Source organism: Thalassophryne amazonica, chromosome 18 (assembly GCF_902500255.1).
Source record: "Thalassophryne amazonica chromosome 18, fThaAma1.1, whole genome shotgun sequence".
NCBI lineage: Eukaryota > Metazoa > Chordata > Actinopteri > Batrachoidiformes > Batrachoididae > Thalassophryne > Thalassophryne amazonica.
The window spans coordinates 66,766,776-66,785,202 of record NC_047120.1 but is presented as its reverse complement, the minus strand read 5'-3'; the positions used below and the strand labels follow the sequence as shown (position 1 = coordinate 66,785,202).

Here is an 18,427-nt window from a genome sequence, read left to right as displayed (position 1 = left end):
ATAATGAATACAGTATTTATTGATTGGTTGGTTGATGGTGGACATTTTTTTAAATATTGGTTGTTGGAACCCAAAGAACTGGTTGAAGTTTGGAGACAATCTCATCATAATGTGGTGATTAATCATCACTTTAACTGTGTATGATGGAGCACTTTTGAACATTTTAAATTCAAAATCTCAAACACATTGATAAAGATTAGAGGTTGTGCATTTGGCAGGGATTAGATACTACAGGGGGATATTAATGCATATCACAGAAGCAGTTTCCCTTTTTAAATAAATAAATGTTCAGACTTTCCCTTGGTCGAGGATTGTGCCCTAATGTGTTTTGCTCTTTCCAGATGGGGAGGTGTTGCTGCTTTTTTTTTTTTTTCATGGTATTGCTTGTGAAAAGAGTTTTGCTGTTCAGGAGATGTGTATTTTCAGATACATATCTGAAAAGCCAGTGTGTGCGTGCAGAGAGGAATGCTGGAGTACTTTGTGTATATTTTACCACATTAATAGACACTGCGTGTTCAACAGCACTTTTCTGGACATGAGCTGTTGAGAAAGCCGGCATGAAGTAACATTTGTTTGTCACGTGCAGAGTCGTCCAGTGTGAGTTTATTAACTGCACGTATGGGTAGTTGTGACTTTTGACTCATATTATTTGCTTGTGTTGGCCTCAGAACTGCTGTGGTTAATGGCTAAAATATCAAAAACTTTATTGCAGCACAATATTTAAGATCCTGACACTACAACACCTCATTTCCATCTTTCAGTAGGATACATAATGAACACTTATGAGAGTGCTGCGATGTGTTGGGCTTGAGGCATCGCTGTTTACACAGAAGAATCATAAAGCCGCCCGTGTCCACGTCTGCCTGAAATGAGTCACATGTTGTGTTGAAGCCGCTGACTGCACACATTATCTCACCGTCAAATGGTAGTAACTCACACAGTGCACAAATGGATACTGTGCCCAGGATACTAATGCATAATCAAGCATTAGTTGTCAGGTAATGACTCATATTTATGAAATTATGTGTCCGTTTTGTAATATTGACTTAGTGATTGCTGCGTTATTGCATCACTGAATGCCACCGTCTCCTTCCTCTTCATGGTAAAACAATTTCATTGTTTATGTTTCTGAGTCTCAGTGCTGAGGTTCATGACACGCTCCTACAAATATGTTTTGGCTGTTTGGTCTCACAACACGTGACTTTAAGGTTTTATTGCAATCACTTAAAAATGAACATCATTGTTTGGATCCGAGCTTCAAATGAGTGACTTTATTCTGCCAGCCACTGCCAATGATGTAAAAACATGAATGTTGAAAGTATTTACCCGTTAAAAAGTTTATTAAAAACTGTTTGCACAGTGAGATGGTGTTCTTGGTCTTTGAGTTGAAGTGAACATTTACCATGTCATATGGTTGGTTGCTTGTATTCAGACGTGTGTGATTGTGAAATAGCAGTCACACATTAGGCAATACTGCCCTGTGGTTTTTGTGCCGGCTGTGCAGTAGGGATGGGCGATATGGCCTAAAATCCATATTGCGATATACATCTCAGCCTCTTGTGATAACGATATATATCATGATATATAAATTATAAAAGAACTATTTCAGAACAGATTACATAGACCCTAAGGAAAGCCAAACTGCTATGCTGCTGTTTATCCAACACTTTCCAAACTGGACAGAATTTGTCTTCATGTACCAGCAAGTTCTGTGCCATGTGAGAGAGTCTTCTCCAAAATTGAAGAAGAGCAGACTCTTCTGTTTGTTATTCCAGCTAATATGAAGCTATATTTAACCAGTAACAAGGAAAGGCACTGGATTTCAAATCGTCCAAGCAAAGGAACAAGATTGTTTGCCTTATTTTAAGACAGAGGCTAATCTTAAAATAAGAATTATTTCAAGTTTTAAGGCACATTTTGATTATTCAGTCCATAGACATTTTGCTGGTTTTGAGAATTCTAACCAAGTAAATTTTTCTTACCCCCATTGGCAGAATTTTTTGCTTAATGCAACACAATTTTGCTAGCTTTTGGATTGTTTTGCTTATTTTAAGAGGGACGGTTTTTGCACTGTATTTTGTGATGGCACAACCACATTATAACACAATATTACATTTTTATATATATATATATATATATATATATATATATATATATATATATAGTATTATTAATGTCTTTCAACGAAAATATAGTCAGAAATTTCACGATGCACAAAGAATCTTTATTATTTAACATACATAAGTACCTCACTGTTTCATGACACCTTGCCCTTTATTGTTCCATGCAAGTGCTCTGATGATTAGCCAGCAGATGTCACCATATTTAATTGTATCAAATGCTTCGAAACACTGAACCATTTCAACACAATTGCTTCATATTAATTCAGTGGTTCAAAAAGCTTTGGTTCTTTGCTGCTGCTCGTCAGGCAGCTTAAATCTGAATCAAGTCCAAATAATGGATGTTCGACCGGTCTTTTTCACCAGCTCCTCCATTTTGCTTTCAGCCATGTTTAATCAAAATGACAATTATGCGTTGCAGCTTATGGCTCTAACTTGCGCAGGTTTTCAAGTAGATTGCGTCATCATCAACATGCATTATTGTCTTCCATCCATCCATTTTCTTCCGCTTTATCCGGAGTCGGGTCGCGGGGGCAGCAGCTCAAGCAAAGCTGCCCAGACCTCCCGATCCACACACACCTCCCCCAGCTCCTCCGGGCGAACCCCAAAGCATTCCCAAGCCAGCCGAGATGTAATCCTTCCAGCGTGTCCTGGGTCTTCCCCGGGGCCTCCTCCCAATGGGATGTGCTCTTATTCTTCTTATATGGTGTTTAATGGCGCCAGCATCCTTATTGTTGCATTGCTGCCACCTTCAGTCCATTAACATGATTACAGTGATAGTGCAATAGAATTAAAATCTCTATCGTGGGTCAATGTTGTATCGTTTATATCACATATTGTTTTTATTGCCCATTACTATTGTGCAGTAATGGCAGCATTCACACCAGAACTACATCAAAACAAACATTTACAGACAGAGACAGATCAATGTGCAAGCACGTCTGTCTTTTGTATAAGAACTGTGAGTGATTTGCTGTATAAATAACTTTTTGGTCTGTGAACAAGACAGCATATCTCTGTGAAGTCAGGCTTTTTCAGGGCCATCTGTCCTATGAAGGTTTAAAAACATTAGACTTGAATGACTATAAAAAGGTGTACCTTCAGGCTAGCAAAGAAATGTTTGGGTTTAGCATTATCCCAGACTGAGATACAGCCTGATGTGAACTCGACCCCAGGTGTGAACTGGGCCTGGGGTTAAACCTACCAAACCCCGAACCCAACACCAACAGTAACCCTAACTCAACCCTAAACCTACACCTAATACTACCCCTACACCTAACCCAGTCCTAAACCTGACCCTACCCATAACCCAACACCAACTGTAACCCTAACGCAACCCTAATCCTAATAAAGTTTTAGCCCAAGCCAAGTTCTTCCAAGGGCTGGGTTCTCTTTCATAAATTTGTCATCCTGTCTGAAACACTGCACTTTCTTCTCTAGTATTTTGTGATCACTGCTGAATAGCTTTGTGGAGGCTTCAGTTATTGTTTTAAATATCATGACAAATAAATAAATGAAAATGACACAGAAAGGCTTTTATTAAGAATACAAGAGGAAATGGCCAACCAAACCAAAGGGCATTTTAACATTATTTAAACCTCTTGGAAGTCACATTATGTGGAAGGTTTGAAAGTTTGTCTTTTTGTGTCAGAATCCTAAAAGGTTGTGTGGCTTTGCTTGCTGTAGTGGTTTAGTACATTGGATTTTTGTGCCGCTTAGGTTGATAGTAATTCAATTTAGAATCAGTAAAATGTCACAAAAGTCAAAGATGACTTTACACCAAAACCCAAAGATTTTCACTTGGCTGTGGCATGAAATAAGGGAGCAAATATTCATATTGAAAAACTGATTGGTGCCAGATTACCATATGTCTTTAAAGCCTTCTCAGCTGTTGACTTAAATAATGAGTTAATTATCAGTGTTTGTGTCTGAATGTGAATATCTGAGCTTTGATTATCAGTTTTTTGTATTCTTATGAATGGATTTGAACTATGCTTGTAAATTCAAGCTGCATTCTAAAGTCATGATGTCACTTTCGTCAAACCAGGCGTGGAGTTCCTGGGTCACACCGGCACCGAGTTGGCTTTTCTGTAACAGTTTGCGTCTCGCACTCTTTTGCCCAGTGGGCTCAGGCTTTTGCAGCAGAAACAGTTCTGTCAGCGGCAGCCACAGCAGCACTCGTAAATGCTCAAACATGCAAATTCTCCCCAATGGCTGATTCCGCTCTTAGCCTGTGGCTTTGCATTCTTCTTGTGTGTGTGTGTGTGTGTGTGTCAGGGAGAAAAAGGGAAGGCTTCATGCTTGCATGTTGAACTTTTAGAGGTTGTACCTTTTTAAATGAAGTAGCTGTGGCACATTACTCTCCAGAGTTTGTCTTTCTAACCTGCAGAGATTTGCGTCATACATTTTAAACTTCATCTTTTTTACAGGCCCTTCTGTCACCTCGACAATGCTGCACCAACAGAAAGGGGACGAACAGCCACTTTCTGGGAGGATGGAAGTTTCTCAGACAACGGGTTCAGCCCCAAGTCCTCAGAGCGAGGCAGTGGCCAATGAGCTTCAAGAGCTGACCCTTCAGCCGGCTTCCAATCCACTGCCTCTTCAGGAGCGTAAGAACGGTGAGACAGCATTCCTGTTTTAACGTCCTGTCACAGTATATTCTTCACATAAGTGGTGGATTTCCTATAAGAAGAATCACCAGAAAAAGTATCGTCACGATTTTGTCTACGTGTCGGGTTTGTGTGCAACATGACTTATTTGTGCAGTCGTGATGGGCGATGTAGCCTTAAAATATCACAATATTTCATGGTATTTTTGGCAATAACAATATAAATGATCATATGAAAGTGGTACCACTCAACACACTCACCTGTAGCCAGAATTCACCAGACTTCCATGAAGAGTTTATGTCAGGAGGAGATGGCATGCTCGGTGTCTATTCTGTTGTCAGTTTGATTTTGTTTGATTAATTTGTGCACGCATTAAATAATTTTGTCAGCACATACAGCCTACATGCACACATCTCTCTGAGAAAACAAAATCTGTTCAGTGCTCAGTGATATATTTTTTTGTTATTATCCTGATCGTCTCTCACTCATTAGGCAGGCTTCCGTTATCCTCAAAATTAAACAATTTGATGTAGGGAATTGAAAATGTGCTTAATTGAAGTATGTGTATTTTGTAAGGAAAAAAAATACAACCTCTTAAAAAAGGTTTTTCTGCTTGCTTGAGGTAGTTTTTCAGGCGATTTGAAAAAACATTATTTTAAACACTGCAATGGAAATGCTGTTATTGTTTACATGACGTACAGAAAAAGTCTTAACATTGTAAAATCCATGACACGGTACATGTGGACAGATGAGGAGAGGAGGGGCTTGTTGCAGTAAATGTTATAAGAAATAATGTATCGGTAAAAACTACTTGGCGTGACTTACCCCTCTGTTGCCATGACTATTTGAATGACATTTATCAAGAACAGACAAAACCCAGCAGTCACATTCACTCGCTTAAAGGAATCGCTGTCATTTCACTGTTGATTTTTGTCAACATTCTGAAAATATTGTTTAACTCTGAGTAAATCTGTAATGGAACCCTGTCAGTGTCACTCTGTGTTGCATGCAGTGTGTGCACTCAACTTGGCACAGCGTGCAAAGTAACCAAATGTAGGAACTAATTAATCAAATCATGCAAATAAATTGTACCTCATGCACACAAAGTTGCGTTTGGATTACTGTGACTTGGGGCCTCTTTGCTATATGTATTTTTGTCTCACTCTGGACATGTGCAGCAGAGACTCCTCCTCCACCGCATGAAGCATGTATAAGTGCACGCTAACACACATGGATGTGTTTATCATACGACACTGTCGCATTATCTCATTGTTTAGTTTATATTTGGCTTGACTTTACTTCCTCTCCCGCTTTGAACTTATTCTGCAGGAGCTGCTCACATGCACGGTATATGAAAGCACGTCATCAACTATATCGATTATATTGCAGAACGGCAAATTTCTGCCACCAGGTTGTTTTCTACTGGTATAACGATATACGATATGGTCCATTCCCAGTGTGCAGTATGTGTGTGTTCAGAGCCACGTGCACAGATAACTGCCTGTTGTTTTTGTTTGCATCATTTATTGAAGAGTTAAATTTGCTTAATATATGGATTGGTTTGTTTAAGTTGATGTTGCCAGATTATCTGAGAAGCTTGGTAGTTTGTTAGTGTTTAGTTGAGCCTTTTTTTTTTTTACCCCCTAAGGATAAGACGCGGCTGTGCCGTGACCCCCCCCCCCCCCCCACAGATTTTCTCCAAATGCATGTCACAGAAAGTAACTACCACCACATGAACACACACCAACATTATGGACAAAATTTCCTTTGGTGACCTTGGCAGAAGTCACAAAAGGTCGCACGCAAAATGACCAAAATGTGAAATTTGGTGTGACAGTAATCTTTAGCAGCGTGCCAGTTTAATCGATATTACAATAATCACTTCAATAATCAGTTACATTACAGTAGATGTTTACAATTTCAATATTTCTAGCACGAGCAGTTAAGGTTTCTGAGTGTAGGTGGCGCTCAAAGTCGGCCCATATTGCTTTTTATTTATTTATTTGAGGGCCTTGTGTGCAAAGCGCCCTTATCTCCTCAGCTTAATTTATGCTTATCTGTGCTGAAGATCACATCCTGTTGAATGAACCAGAAGAATCTTTTTCCTTTTGAAGGCGGGGGGGGCGGGGCTGTTAAAGGTGGCGTGGTGGCCACTGGGAGGTGCCAGTGTTGACCAGTATTACTGATGTATTTTGGTGCCACCTGCCTGCTGATCCACACCCTGAACACATTGATTGACATGAAATAATATATACCCTGAATAATCTTTGGGGCTTCTCTCATTTATCATTTGTACTTTTGGCATTTTTTTTAATCTAATATTATTTGCAGCAGCATGACATTTTGTTGAACTGAGGTTTGTCAGTTCAACAAAATGTCAAGATGTTTGGCGACTGTTGAAATGCAGTGAGATGAGCCCCCAGAGATTTTGATTGGTGATTGCTACAGTAGATGGGAAATGTTGATCCCATCTTAGATTAGTATAATATAGGATCTGTGGATAGGGGCACATTCTACACAAGGCTCTAAGAAAACATGGGAAAAATTGGCTGATTTAGAGTACCATGTGTACTCAGCATCTTTAAATCCCTACACTATAAATAATAAAATTATTTATTTGTATAACGGGTTATTGAAGAATGCTGCTTGTAAACACAAGGACACTGATGTGAGAGGTTGCCAAATATTTTTCTCTCAGCAGTTTTCACATCTGTTATTTTGAGGTTAACCATTGGTGACTTCTGTCAAGCTCACCGATTGGGGGGGGGGGGGGGGGGGGGGCATTTCATCCTAAAAATTACTGTTTTCATTTTATGGTAGTGTCCTCCCTGGGACCCACGTTTGACAAAAATCTGACACCGTTACAGCCTGTCTGATTGTTAGAAAAAATGGTTCTTGGCCTGTTAGTCCCTGGTGGACGAGAAGTTGCATTACAAGATGCAGGGTTTAACGGCTTTCTTGGGCAGTCATGAATCAAAGTAAAAAAAAAAAAAACTGGATACTGTGGTTTTGCAAACTTCTCCACACGTGGTGGGAATGTGCCGTCCTTAATATGCTTAACTGTTATTTAATTGCATAGATAGAAATATTCAGGCATGTGAACAAAAAGGTGAAATTAACCCAGAAAACCACATTTCTCAATGTCTCAAAGCCAGTAGGACATCAGACAGCCGTAATTTAGTGTAAGTGGTACAAACACACTTACATCTCATCATCATGTCAAAAAAGTCAGCCGTACTGACCATTGTTCTCAGCTGGGCGTTGGTTGATTTGTGCAGAGACGTTTGCTGTAGGTGTGTTTTGAGTGGGGTTAGGTGAGGTTGGACCAGTAAATGATTTACAGTCTTAGAGGAAGCAGCAGAGAATAATGCACACTGATGGAAGTTCTTATGAATTGTAGGCGACAATCTCAAAGAAATGATGTATTTTTAAAGGTGAATATTTGTTGCATAAATTATAGATACAGTATTACGTCACTATTTCTCCCAGGACCAGCACCATGTGCGTGCCTAGCCTGAGGGCAACAGTCCCGAAATTAATTGACGCCTTCGGCTCTCAGCCGATTCCTTCCACCCATCATTCCAGAAGCCAAAAGCAGACGTGTTGCTGCAGGCAGTCTTGCAGTTATAAAGCATCAGCATAACAGAGAGATGTTTTCATGCAGTTGATTGATTGATTTATTTTAAATTCCTGTATGCATACAGTTTGGCGGCTGGCACATGCACAGGAACAATCAATTCTTTACATCTGACACAAGATTATGTAATATATTATATAATATATTTATTCCCTCTGTGTGTGTGTGTGTGTGTGAGAGAGCTTTGATTCATTTCACGAAGGCTGATGTAAAAGAAGATGGCCTTAAAAGAGATTTCTGTTTCCTGTCCTCCCAGTAACAAACTTCCCCCCCGAGTTGTTTCACAGTAAACACAAGTGCTGATGGTTATCTTGACATGATAGCGATCCTGTGCTAGTTTGTCTGGGCTGCAGCAGACGGAGGAGGAAGGAAAGAAGAGAAGTGGGCGGGTCACGTCGGTATTGCATAACTTTGTAGGGACAGAAGAGAAGGACAGTGAAGGAAAATGGAACGCAAGGACGAAAGGGATGTGAGGTGGTGACGCTCGCCACTACCTGCTTTTTCTCCTCAGTGATGGACAGCGTGAACTTTAAGGAGGACAAAGGAAGTGAATTTTTTTTGTGTGTGTGTGAAGAAAATTGTAGAGAAAACTGAACAGAAAGGGTACAAAGGTGTTGCCACAAAGAGGTTGGGATCCTTTAGGTGGACCTGATTGTTATCCAAGAAGCAAAGAAAAGGGATACGCACAAAGAGCTACACGCCTTCGGTGTCAGGGCGTGCACACACTTGCTCACAGTTGGTCCTTACAGCAGGGGAATGTGAGGTGTATGGCAGCTAACGGAGGACTCGCTGCTCTTGAGAGGAAACTAAAAATAGAGATTTTTGGAGGAGTTCTGCTTTTTCATCACTTTCTAGACTATGAATCTCTAATCTAGTCGGGGAAAGTTTCTCTTCAGCATGGTCCAGTGGGATATGACTCTCCAGTCAGGTAAAGTCTGTCCGTATTACAAAGTACTTGTTGTACTGATCCTTAGTTTGTGTTCCGTACTGGTTAGTTTGTGTGTGTGCAGCTGTTCTGTATTTACTGCTGACAGTCACATTCTTTTGATCTGAGACATGTCAGTGCAGATTTCTTGGAAACCAGCATCAGCCGGCAGTTTGGTAAAGTTCTGCTGCAGAGGGAAAAATTAATTATTAGAGGAATCTAATTGCTGAGGTCTAGATGTTGTAAAATGCGTGCATGTGCTCAAATGGTTCTTTGACAACTTTGGCTTTGTTGTGAGTAGACTGTGTGTAAAGTGTGACATCCTTCAGGAAGTGAAACCTTCAGAACAAATAGATCTTTCAGACATGCTTTGGTTGGGGTTATTTGTTTTGCTTCAAGACAGAACTGAGATGGGACGTATCACTTGTGCCATCATACGGTTCAGTTTGTTTGTTTGTTTGTTTATTTATTTATTTATTGCAGGGGGGCTTATTAAACATTTCTGCTTCTACTGTAGCGGTATTTTGGTCCTGCTGGCACAGGTATAAGGAATCACTGACCATGTTCAAGCACAGATGAGGTCTTTGCTCTTTTCTCTGCTTTCTAGAGACGAGGTGTGTTGCAGCCTCTCTGTCTGCACCACGGCTGTGTGTACCGACATAAACAGAAACCAGTTCTTAAGGCCGATCCTGCCTGTGCATATTCACCAGCTCACCTGCTGTTTTGTCTTAAACATAGTCTTCAGGCATTAACTTCATTGGGTCTTCGGGACAGAGAGAACAGCTGGGGATTGGAGGCCAGCCTTGTAGTGGGCTTGGCTGAGCCGAACCGGGTGATTGCGGGTGTTGAGGTGGCCTTTCCTCAAAAAAAAGAAATTATAGTTTCCATCACTGATTGCAGCTGTCAGCTGTCCAGCCTGAAAGCACAGCTGCACCCTTGGAAGTACAGGCCAGGGGCTGGGATCCAGACGTGACTGGACAAGGTTGACTGAGGGGGTCACAGACAGAGACCACAACTCCATTAATGTAGGTTAAAGGAGTTGCTCGATCTTCTTGAGTCCTCATTGGGAACGGTCCACTCGTTTCAGTCAGGACACAGTGTTCCAGACCACGATACGAATTGTTTGCTGCTAAAGAAAATGGAAAATGAGTTTTAAGTTCAGGGTTCAGGCAGTGTGCCTTCTGTGCCTGGTCGGTCTACAGGAAACCAAAATAGTGTTTATTTGTGTGCCGCTGGAGCTTGGAAGTCTGATTTTCTTTTCTGATAATATTGTCCACCACTAGAAGGCTGTCTGAGAGGTCACACCTCCACCAAGGCCACATGTTCCTGAATGCTTAAAACCTCTTCTAGATCCTGGATCCAAAATCAAAATAAAATCCCTCATTTTTTTTAGAACATTATCTGTCTGCTCACCAGATTTCAACAACAACTTCTTACGAATGTTTGAGTTATATGCATACCTGACAACATTTGACGTTACCAAAGCGGGACACCCACACGTGGCCGCGAGCACCAACAGCGTAACAATATGCCTGGACCCACACAACCGTGGGACCAATGGGCGTCCCACACGCACTAATGAGGGACACGGGACATGGTTGTAAATCCTGCTGAATGCGGGATGGTTGGCAGCTCTGTATATGTTGCCAAAGATTCTTCTGTATCTCAGTTCCAGAATATATTCTGGACCACCTCCAGAATTGAATCACTTATTTCCTGGAAATATATCTATCAGCTCATCACATTTCAGTGAAATTCATTCAATACTTTGTAAGTCATCCTACAAAGAGGCAAAGGAACGGTGAAAGCATTAACTGCTTGATGTTGGTAACAAGCTAATCAGAGACCATCTTCTTCTGCTTGATTTATTTGTAATGCACCCATGGAAGTGGGATCATTCAACAATTTTGGAAGCTCTCAAGTGGAGCAGTAGTCACTTTTAAAAGTTATGCACTACAGCTAGAGAAAATGGACCAAAAAAATGATAATAAATCTCGCTAGTTTTCACAGATGAGGTGATGTTCTCCACTGACCAGCATGCATTGCACCCACTGGCATCCACAGCTGTAATGCAGAAGTGTGCATGTGTACACACACACACACACACACACACACACACATATATATATATATGTGTGTTTGTATGCATTTCTGCAGTTGCATTATTATTTGCATGTTAAGTTAGATTCTCACTGTAAAATTTGTGACAGTGATGATAAATAAATAAATGGAGAAAAAGAGATTCAGCAGACAGACTGCTCAGCTGGAGATGAGAATTTGGATGAACTCAGGCTGTCGACATCATCCAGACTTGCAAAGACAAACATAAATAACATGTTCCACTTTTTGTCACCACCCTCAGATAATGAATAGATGGGTTATAGCTGAGTCTGTGTTGTGTCATTAGAGTTTGGGTTTTTCCTGATAAGAGCCAGAAATGATCTACCATTTGTTGGCAGAATGAAAGCTGCAGATGAAATCCCACGCCACCAGAATCTGTGCCGTTAGGCAGGTTTACAAAATAATGACAGGATATGTAGCTTAGCCGTGGATAGCCTGACCTAGTGGTTTTTCGTTGTGGTGATGGCACCGTTATGTAACTAACGGGGGAGCTGCCAGCAGCAGAGGCCCCCCAGCTCTCCATCAGGCTGGGAGGAGGACAAATAGAAGACAAAGATGAGCATAGGGATGGAAGAATAAAAATAAAGATTTTTCAAATAATTTGGGACATGTGAAAGGTTAGCACGGTGGAGCATGTTTTATTTTTTTTAATAAATACTCCAACACCATATTTTGAGAATCTCCTGGCGTTTCACCTTTGAAAGACTCTTTATCTGGATTATCCCAATTCATCCAGCTGTACATGGGTTCCAGCCTTGACATAGACTGGCGTCCCATTCAGGGGGAAGTCTGAGACGGCTTGATGAGTCCAAAGTGCCTGCACAGGTCATCTTGTCGTGTTATTTCTTATTTGAAAATGACTGTACGGAAGGTTTTGGTTTTTTTTTGTTTTGATTTGTTTTGGTTCAGCATCTGACTCCACATCTCGGTCAGTTCTCTGTTACTAGGAAACAAGCGGACACGCAAAGCCTTCACAACATAAATTCCTGGAGAGGATGCAACCTTTATTTGATGATGTGATGTTTAAAACGTTCCCATTCCAACGTGCAAACACATTTACATCTTTCACACATGGCGGAATCTGAACAGCTGGAGACCAAATACTGTTTTGTTTTTTGTTTTGGCGAACATAAACAACGTGCGTCCGTTATGCTTTGATGCGCACACAGAGAAACACACAAATGTGAAGCTGCTGTGGTGAGAGGCTTATGTCTTAAATGTGTCCGGCCCACGCACACCCACAACCCGAGCATGACTCACTGGACCGCGCTCACAGACGTGCACGGACACGTTTTGGTAGCCTCCCATTTGCACAGCGCGTCCTGACAGCGAGTTATTGCAGAAAGCACCAGCGCACAGAATCTTTGTCAACAGTGAAGTCTTGTCAAATGAAGTAAAGCAACAACAGCCTCACTCAGATCTTTAGCCTGAAGCTACAGAGATCTGCTGCATCAGGATTCTTAGACCTGCTCGGAGCGTCGGGAACACTGTGCCGGCACGCCTGCCTGGTACAGGCCCGCTCATGTAGCACAGCAATCATCAAATGTATGCACAAGCATGTGCACACCTGTTGAAAAACATAGACTGCATGAAAAGCAAGAACACGCACAAGCACTCGCTCAGCAGCATGAAAGTCATTCTACACTTTTACTGTAGAAGACTAAATATCTTCATTTTGAGAGGAGACTTAGTTTGTCAAGTCTGGGAGCATCCACCTCAATATAGAACCACCCCGGTTCCTGGATAGCAACCACGTAGGCAGACAGCTGATCCATCTCTGCCTCTTGTACAGTAGTGTTCAGAATAATAGTAGTGCTATGTGACTAAAAAGATTAATCCAGGTTTTGAGTATATTTCTTATTGTTACATGGGAAACAAGGTACCAGTAGATTCGGTAAATTCTCACAAATCCAACAAGACCAAGCATTCATGATATGCACACTCTTAAGGCTATGAAATTGGGCTATTAGTAAAAAAAAAGTAGAAAAGGGGGTGTTCACAATAATAGTAGTGTGGCATTCAGTCAGTGTGTTCGTCAATTTTGTGGAACAAACAGGTGTGAAACAGGTGTCCCCTATTTAAGGATGAAGCCAGCACCTGTTGAACATGCTTTTCTCTTTGAAAACCTGAGGAAAATGGGACATTCAAGACATTGTTCAGAAGAACAGCGTAGTTTGATTAAAAAGTTGATTGGAGAGGGGAAAACTTATACGCAGGTGCAAAAAATTATAGGTTGTTCATCTACAATGATGTCCAATGCTTTAAAATGGACAAAAAACCAGAAACACGTGGAAGAAAACAGAAAACAACCATCAAAATGGATAGAAGAATAACCAGAATGGCAAAGGCTCACCCATTGATCAGCTCCAGGATGATCAAAGACAGTCTGGAGTTACCTGTAAGTGCTGTGACAGAAGACGCCTGTGTGAAACTAATTTATTTGCAAGAATCCCCAGCAAAGTCCCTCTGTTAAATAAAAGACATGTGCAGAAGAGGTTACAATTTGCCAAAGAACACATCAACTGGCCTAAAGAGAAATGGAGAAATATTTTGTGGACTGATCAGAGTAAAATTGTTCTTTTTGGGTCCAAGGGCCGCAGACAGTTTGTGAGACAACCCCCAAACTCTGAATTCAAGCCACAGTTCACAGTGAAGACAGTGAAGCACGGTGGTGCAAGCATCATGATATGGGCATGTTTCTCCTACTATGGTGTTTGGCCTATATATCGCATACCAGGTATCATGGATCAGTTTGGATATGTCAAAATACTTGAAGAGGTCATGTTGCCTTATGCTGGAGAGGACATGCCCTTGAAATGGGTGTTTCAACAAGACAATGACCCCAAGCACACTAGTAAACCAGCAAAATCTTGGTTCCAAACCAACAACATTAATGCCTTGCAGATGTGAAGAAATCATGAAAAACTGTGGTTATACAACTAAATACTAGTTTAGTGATTCACAGGATTGCTAAAAAAGGAGTTTGAACGTAATAGTTTTGAGTTTGTAGCGTCAACAGCAGATGCTACTATTATTGTGAACACCCCCTTCTACTTTTTTTTACTAATAGCCCAATTTCATAGCCTTAAGAGTGTGCATATCATGAATGCTTGGTCTTGTTGGATTTGTGAGAATCTACTGAATCTACTGGTACCTTGTTACCATGTAACAATAAGAAATATACCCAAAAACCTGGATTAATCTTTTAGTCACATAGCACTACTATTATTCTGAACATTACTGTAAGTAACCATCTATGCGTGGGGGCGTGTCCTTGCTCTCCTTAAGGTGCTCCACTGGGTTTCTTAACACCTATGTGGTGGATAATGCACAGAGATGCGCGTGCTGATGCGCCCTCACAGTGCAAGTCATCCGAGTCTCCCTGAGGAACTGATTGTTTCACACAGGTGTCATTCCAGTGGTACCCAAGGTTCCTGTGAGGGCGCCTGGTACCAAAGACACCCAGACGTCAAGAACAGTCAAGAACATATTTTCATTTGCTGCCGCTTCCCTGATATAAACATTTATTCTTTTTGGCCTAAGTAGAATTTGGATGGATTTTGAGCTGTTTTATACCACGAACTGGTTTAAACTGCTTTAAAGCTGGTTTTAGTCAACAGCTCCACACTGAAACTAAGTGAGGAGATTTAACACATTACATTCTCATTCTCATCCCTGTAACATTTGTGAATGACTCTTTCAGCGGAATAAGTTCATATACACACAGTTTAAGAGCTCTTGCTGTTGGATTGCTGAGGGCGCCCTGTGGTTCAGGTTTTTTTTTTTTTTTTTTTTTTTCTTTTGGCCTGGTCTCCAGCACGACTGGCTGCAGTGTTTCTGAATAATAGAACAGCCAATTAACTTGTGGCTCATGTGCTAATGGCAAGTGTGGCGTACTTACCGTTAGCTGATGAGCGTTGCAGAGGTCAGTGTTTTGTTGGAGTGACTCAGGTCCTGTTGAGACGTGCTGAAGGGGAATTCATGACTCAGTGCACTTTGGTCTTCAGCTTTTTAATGCAGCCATTCTTTAGAATTAGAACACCTTACACACACACACACGCAATTTATACACACTCTATGTTTGCTGGACAGAGCCTGCGTGATGTCATCCATTGGTTTTCTGTGGAGACCTGAAGAGCCGAAATGATCCCCTTTTCTGGGTAGCACCATGTTGACAGCCCCGCCCACAGTGGTTCACGATGAACTCATTAATGCATAAGGGGTGGAGCGTGGGTGGCTCCATGTGTGACGGGGAAAGCCTGAACACTCCCCTCTCTCTGAGGCCGAACCCTCAGCTAACAGCTAACCTCAGTTCAGGTGTTTATTAAATCATATTTTTGGGGACTGAGCGGTAGTTCTCATAACGGTTTACTTTTGTGTGGACAGTAAAATTTATCAGCCATTATATTTCTTCAGTAATCGTGCATTAAGTGGACATATCAACAACTGCTGTAAGTGCTAACACTGTTACCATACAAGATTAAATAAGGCGAGAGTTTCACTCAGCGACATCTTAAATGATCCATTTAGAAGTTTCAGCACAACAAGCCATATTATTCCAGCTGCATTAATAAAATACTCCAAACAGACACAACAACAACAGCGAGTGGTTGCTGCCAGCTAACTCTGGGATACGATCGGATACTACGAGAAGAGGAGTCGTGGCTGAACTCAGCAGCTGTCACTCAAAGCAACCACGTCCACAATTACACAGAACTTTATTGCTTAAAACATCATAAACTAACATTCACCCTACGTACAGTTGTCATGGTGGGGGAAACTGTTGAAATAGAACAAAACCGTTTTTGTACCAGGCTGTAAACATGTTTATTTCTGCTCTAAAGTTGGACATTGTAACACATAGTCCTGTGGGAAAGTGCTCTGTTTTGGAGCCAGCCTCAAGTGGCCAGTCCAGGAACTACAAGAAATATGACTTCTGCTTTAGGGCCAAAATCTAGGTTTAAGTGTTGCCACTTGGTAATGTATCATAAACTGCTAAACATTGCTATCTGCTGGAGTTTGTATGACATATATATATAATATATATATATATAAACATGCATTTGTTGGTAATGATAACAATAATTAATTATAATGACTATTTATGTAGTGCATTCCCAGGAATCAAAACACCAAACAAAATAAACTCTGATAATAAAAGAATAAATGCCAATAATAAAAAGTAAATTGCAGCAATAATTGCAGCATAAAACCCCCAAATCAAAGAGCTGATAATACAGAAAAGAGGTGTTACTTATATTCTGGAAAGTGCATAATCTATCACATGTGGTACAGATTAGGAGTATGTCTGTTTTTGAAGTTGTATGTATCTTTAAGTGAGCTTGTTTTTCCAGTTACTTTTATGTCTAAAGTCTTGGTCTGGTGGCCTGCAGCGCCCCCTGCTTGTTGGAAAACACTTGTCCAGCTTCTGTTTGTGTGTTAGCAAAATTGTTCATAATTATAAAGCCATCATCATGAAACTTTGGTGATAAGAGTTATAACAGTATGTTGGGAATCCAGTTTTTGAGACATGACTTTAAGAAAAGTCATTAACTTAATAATTCACAGACACGTGTGTTGCCTGAGAGTTTACCCTCAAGTATATATGAAGTATGTCAGTACTGCTCTGGTGTTTCAGTTTTCATCACTTTGGCTATTTATCTTATGCCAACATGTGCCTGCTTCAGAGTCCTTAAATTTCACACACAGAAGCTGTTAAAATCTGTGAAAAGTATTGAGTTGGATCTTTAAACAAGCGTGTGTGAGAATTGGGATCTTTTCTTGCATAGACAGACCAAACAGGAAACCGTCTTGCCAGCAGTAGATAGCAACAAAGAGTATCACCAGTCTCCAGAAAGTTCAAAGTGTTTAGAATAATCATGCCAGTTCATCACCCGCTGACTGGCAGCACAAGTGTACCTAAGTCCTCTCTGTTAAATCAAAGACTCGGGCTGAAACATACTCAGTAAAAAAGGCCATGTATGCATATATACAGTAGTCATTATTGCACAGTCTTGCATACATAACAGTCTTCTTTGTCGTATTTGTCATCAAAAATGTACATTTTCCAAGCCGAAATGATTTTCATTGCTATCAGTTATGTTTTTTTTTGTCTTTTTTTTTTTTTTTTTTTTGTCTTGTCATAGTGAGCACTTGTCTCTTGAATGGCAGCTGGTTTTGTTGTCTCTGTCCCTTGTAGCTCATGTGACCAAGGGGTGATGGGGTCCCAGCCATGCTTGACAGCATCGTAAACAATGCAGTCTGTGTGTCCTCTGCTGGAGAAACTATGTAATGACACTGTTTCCAGCAGTGTTTTTCTGTATTGTTTATTCAGCAAAATAAATGTTTTCATATTGGCAAAAATAGCAGAGATATTGTGTTTGTGAAAGGCTCATATCGGCTAATATTATTGGCCAGCTGATATATCGGTCAGGCTCTCGTTTTCAGTGGTCATTCATTTTTTTTTTTTTATCTTTATCTTCACTTTCTGATCAGTCACTTAGATCTGTCAGAAAATACCTTTCAGGCTAAAGGAGCGGTGCCGTTGTTTTTAAGTAAACCTTCTGGAACTTTCCTACCTGGATGACTGAGAACCTTCATCGACAGATCACCTCACATCTGCATCTCACTAGCACCGATCAAATAGAGGCCGTTGCCCCCGTTAATGATCTGCGTCTAATAAAACCCAGTCACTTCAGTCGCTGAAGCAAATTAACAGCCAGGTTTTTATGAGAAGTTATATACAGTAACGGAAAGGGAGGAGGAGAGGGACACAGGAAGAAGAGGCCTAATAAAAACCCAGAGCAGCAGCTTACAGTAAGAGACACATATGGTTTACGTAGCACTTCAAACGATGGAGTGATGATTTTTAAAAGGTGTGTCGTCGGCGATGCAGACTCTGAAATTTATCCTAATCATACAAAACTTTACTTCCCCTGCAGTCAGGCTCCACTTCACTACCATTCTGCCCCGAGAAACTGCTTTTATTACTGTTGGACCTCAATAGAAAGTGCTC

The 18,427-nt window shown here is 40.9% G+C and overlaps 1 protein-coding gene across 5 annotated transcripts in view; it reads left to right on the top strand.

Moving 5' to 3' along the window:
* Positions 1 to 18,427, top strand: part of mrtfab (myocardin related transcription factor Ab) — an 86,910-nt gene that overhangs the window by 2,203 nt on the left and 66,280 nt on the right. For 4 of the 5 annotated variants that reach the window (XM_034194725.1, XM_034194722.1, XM_034194723.1 and 1 more), the window contains exon 3: positions 4,550 to 4,738. In XM_034194725.1, coding sequence (XP_034050616.1) covers positions 4,570 to 4,738 — 169 coding nt within the window. In that variant the 5' untranslated portion in view covers positions 4,550 to 4,569. Of the gene's footprint in view, positions 1 to 4,549; positions 4,739 to 8,790; positions 9,295 to 18,427 lie in introns of those variants that run through there. The other variant, XM_034194729.1, reaches the window with a different exon arrangement.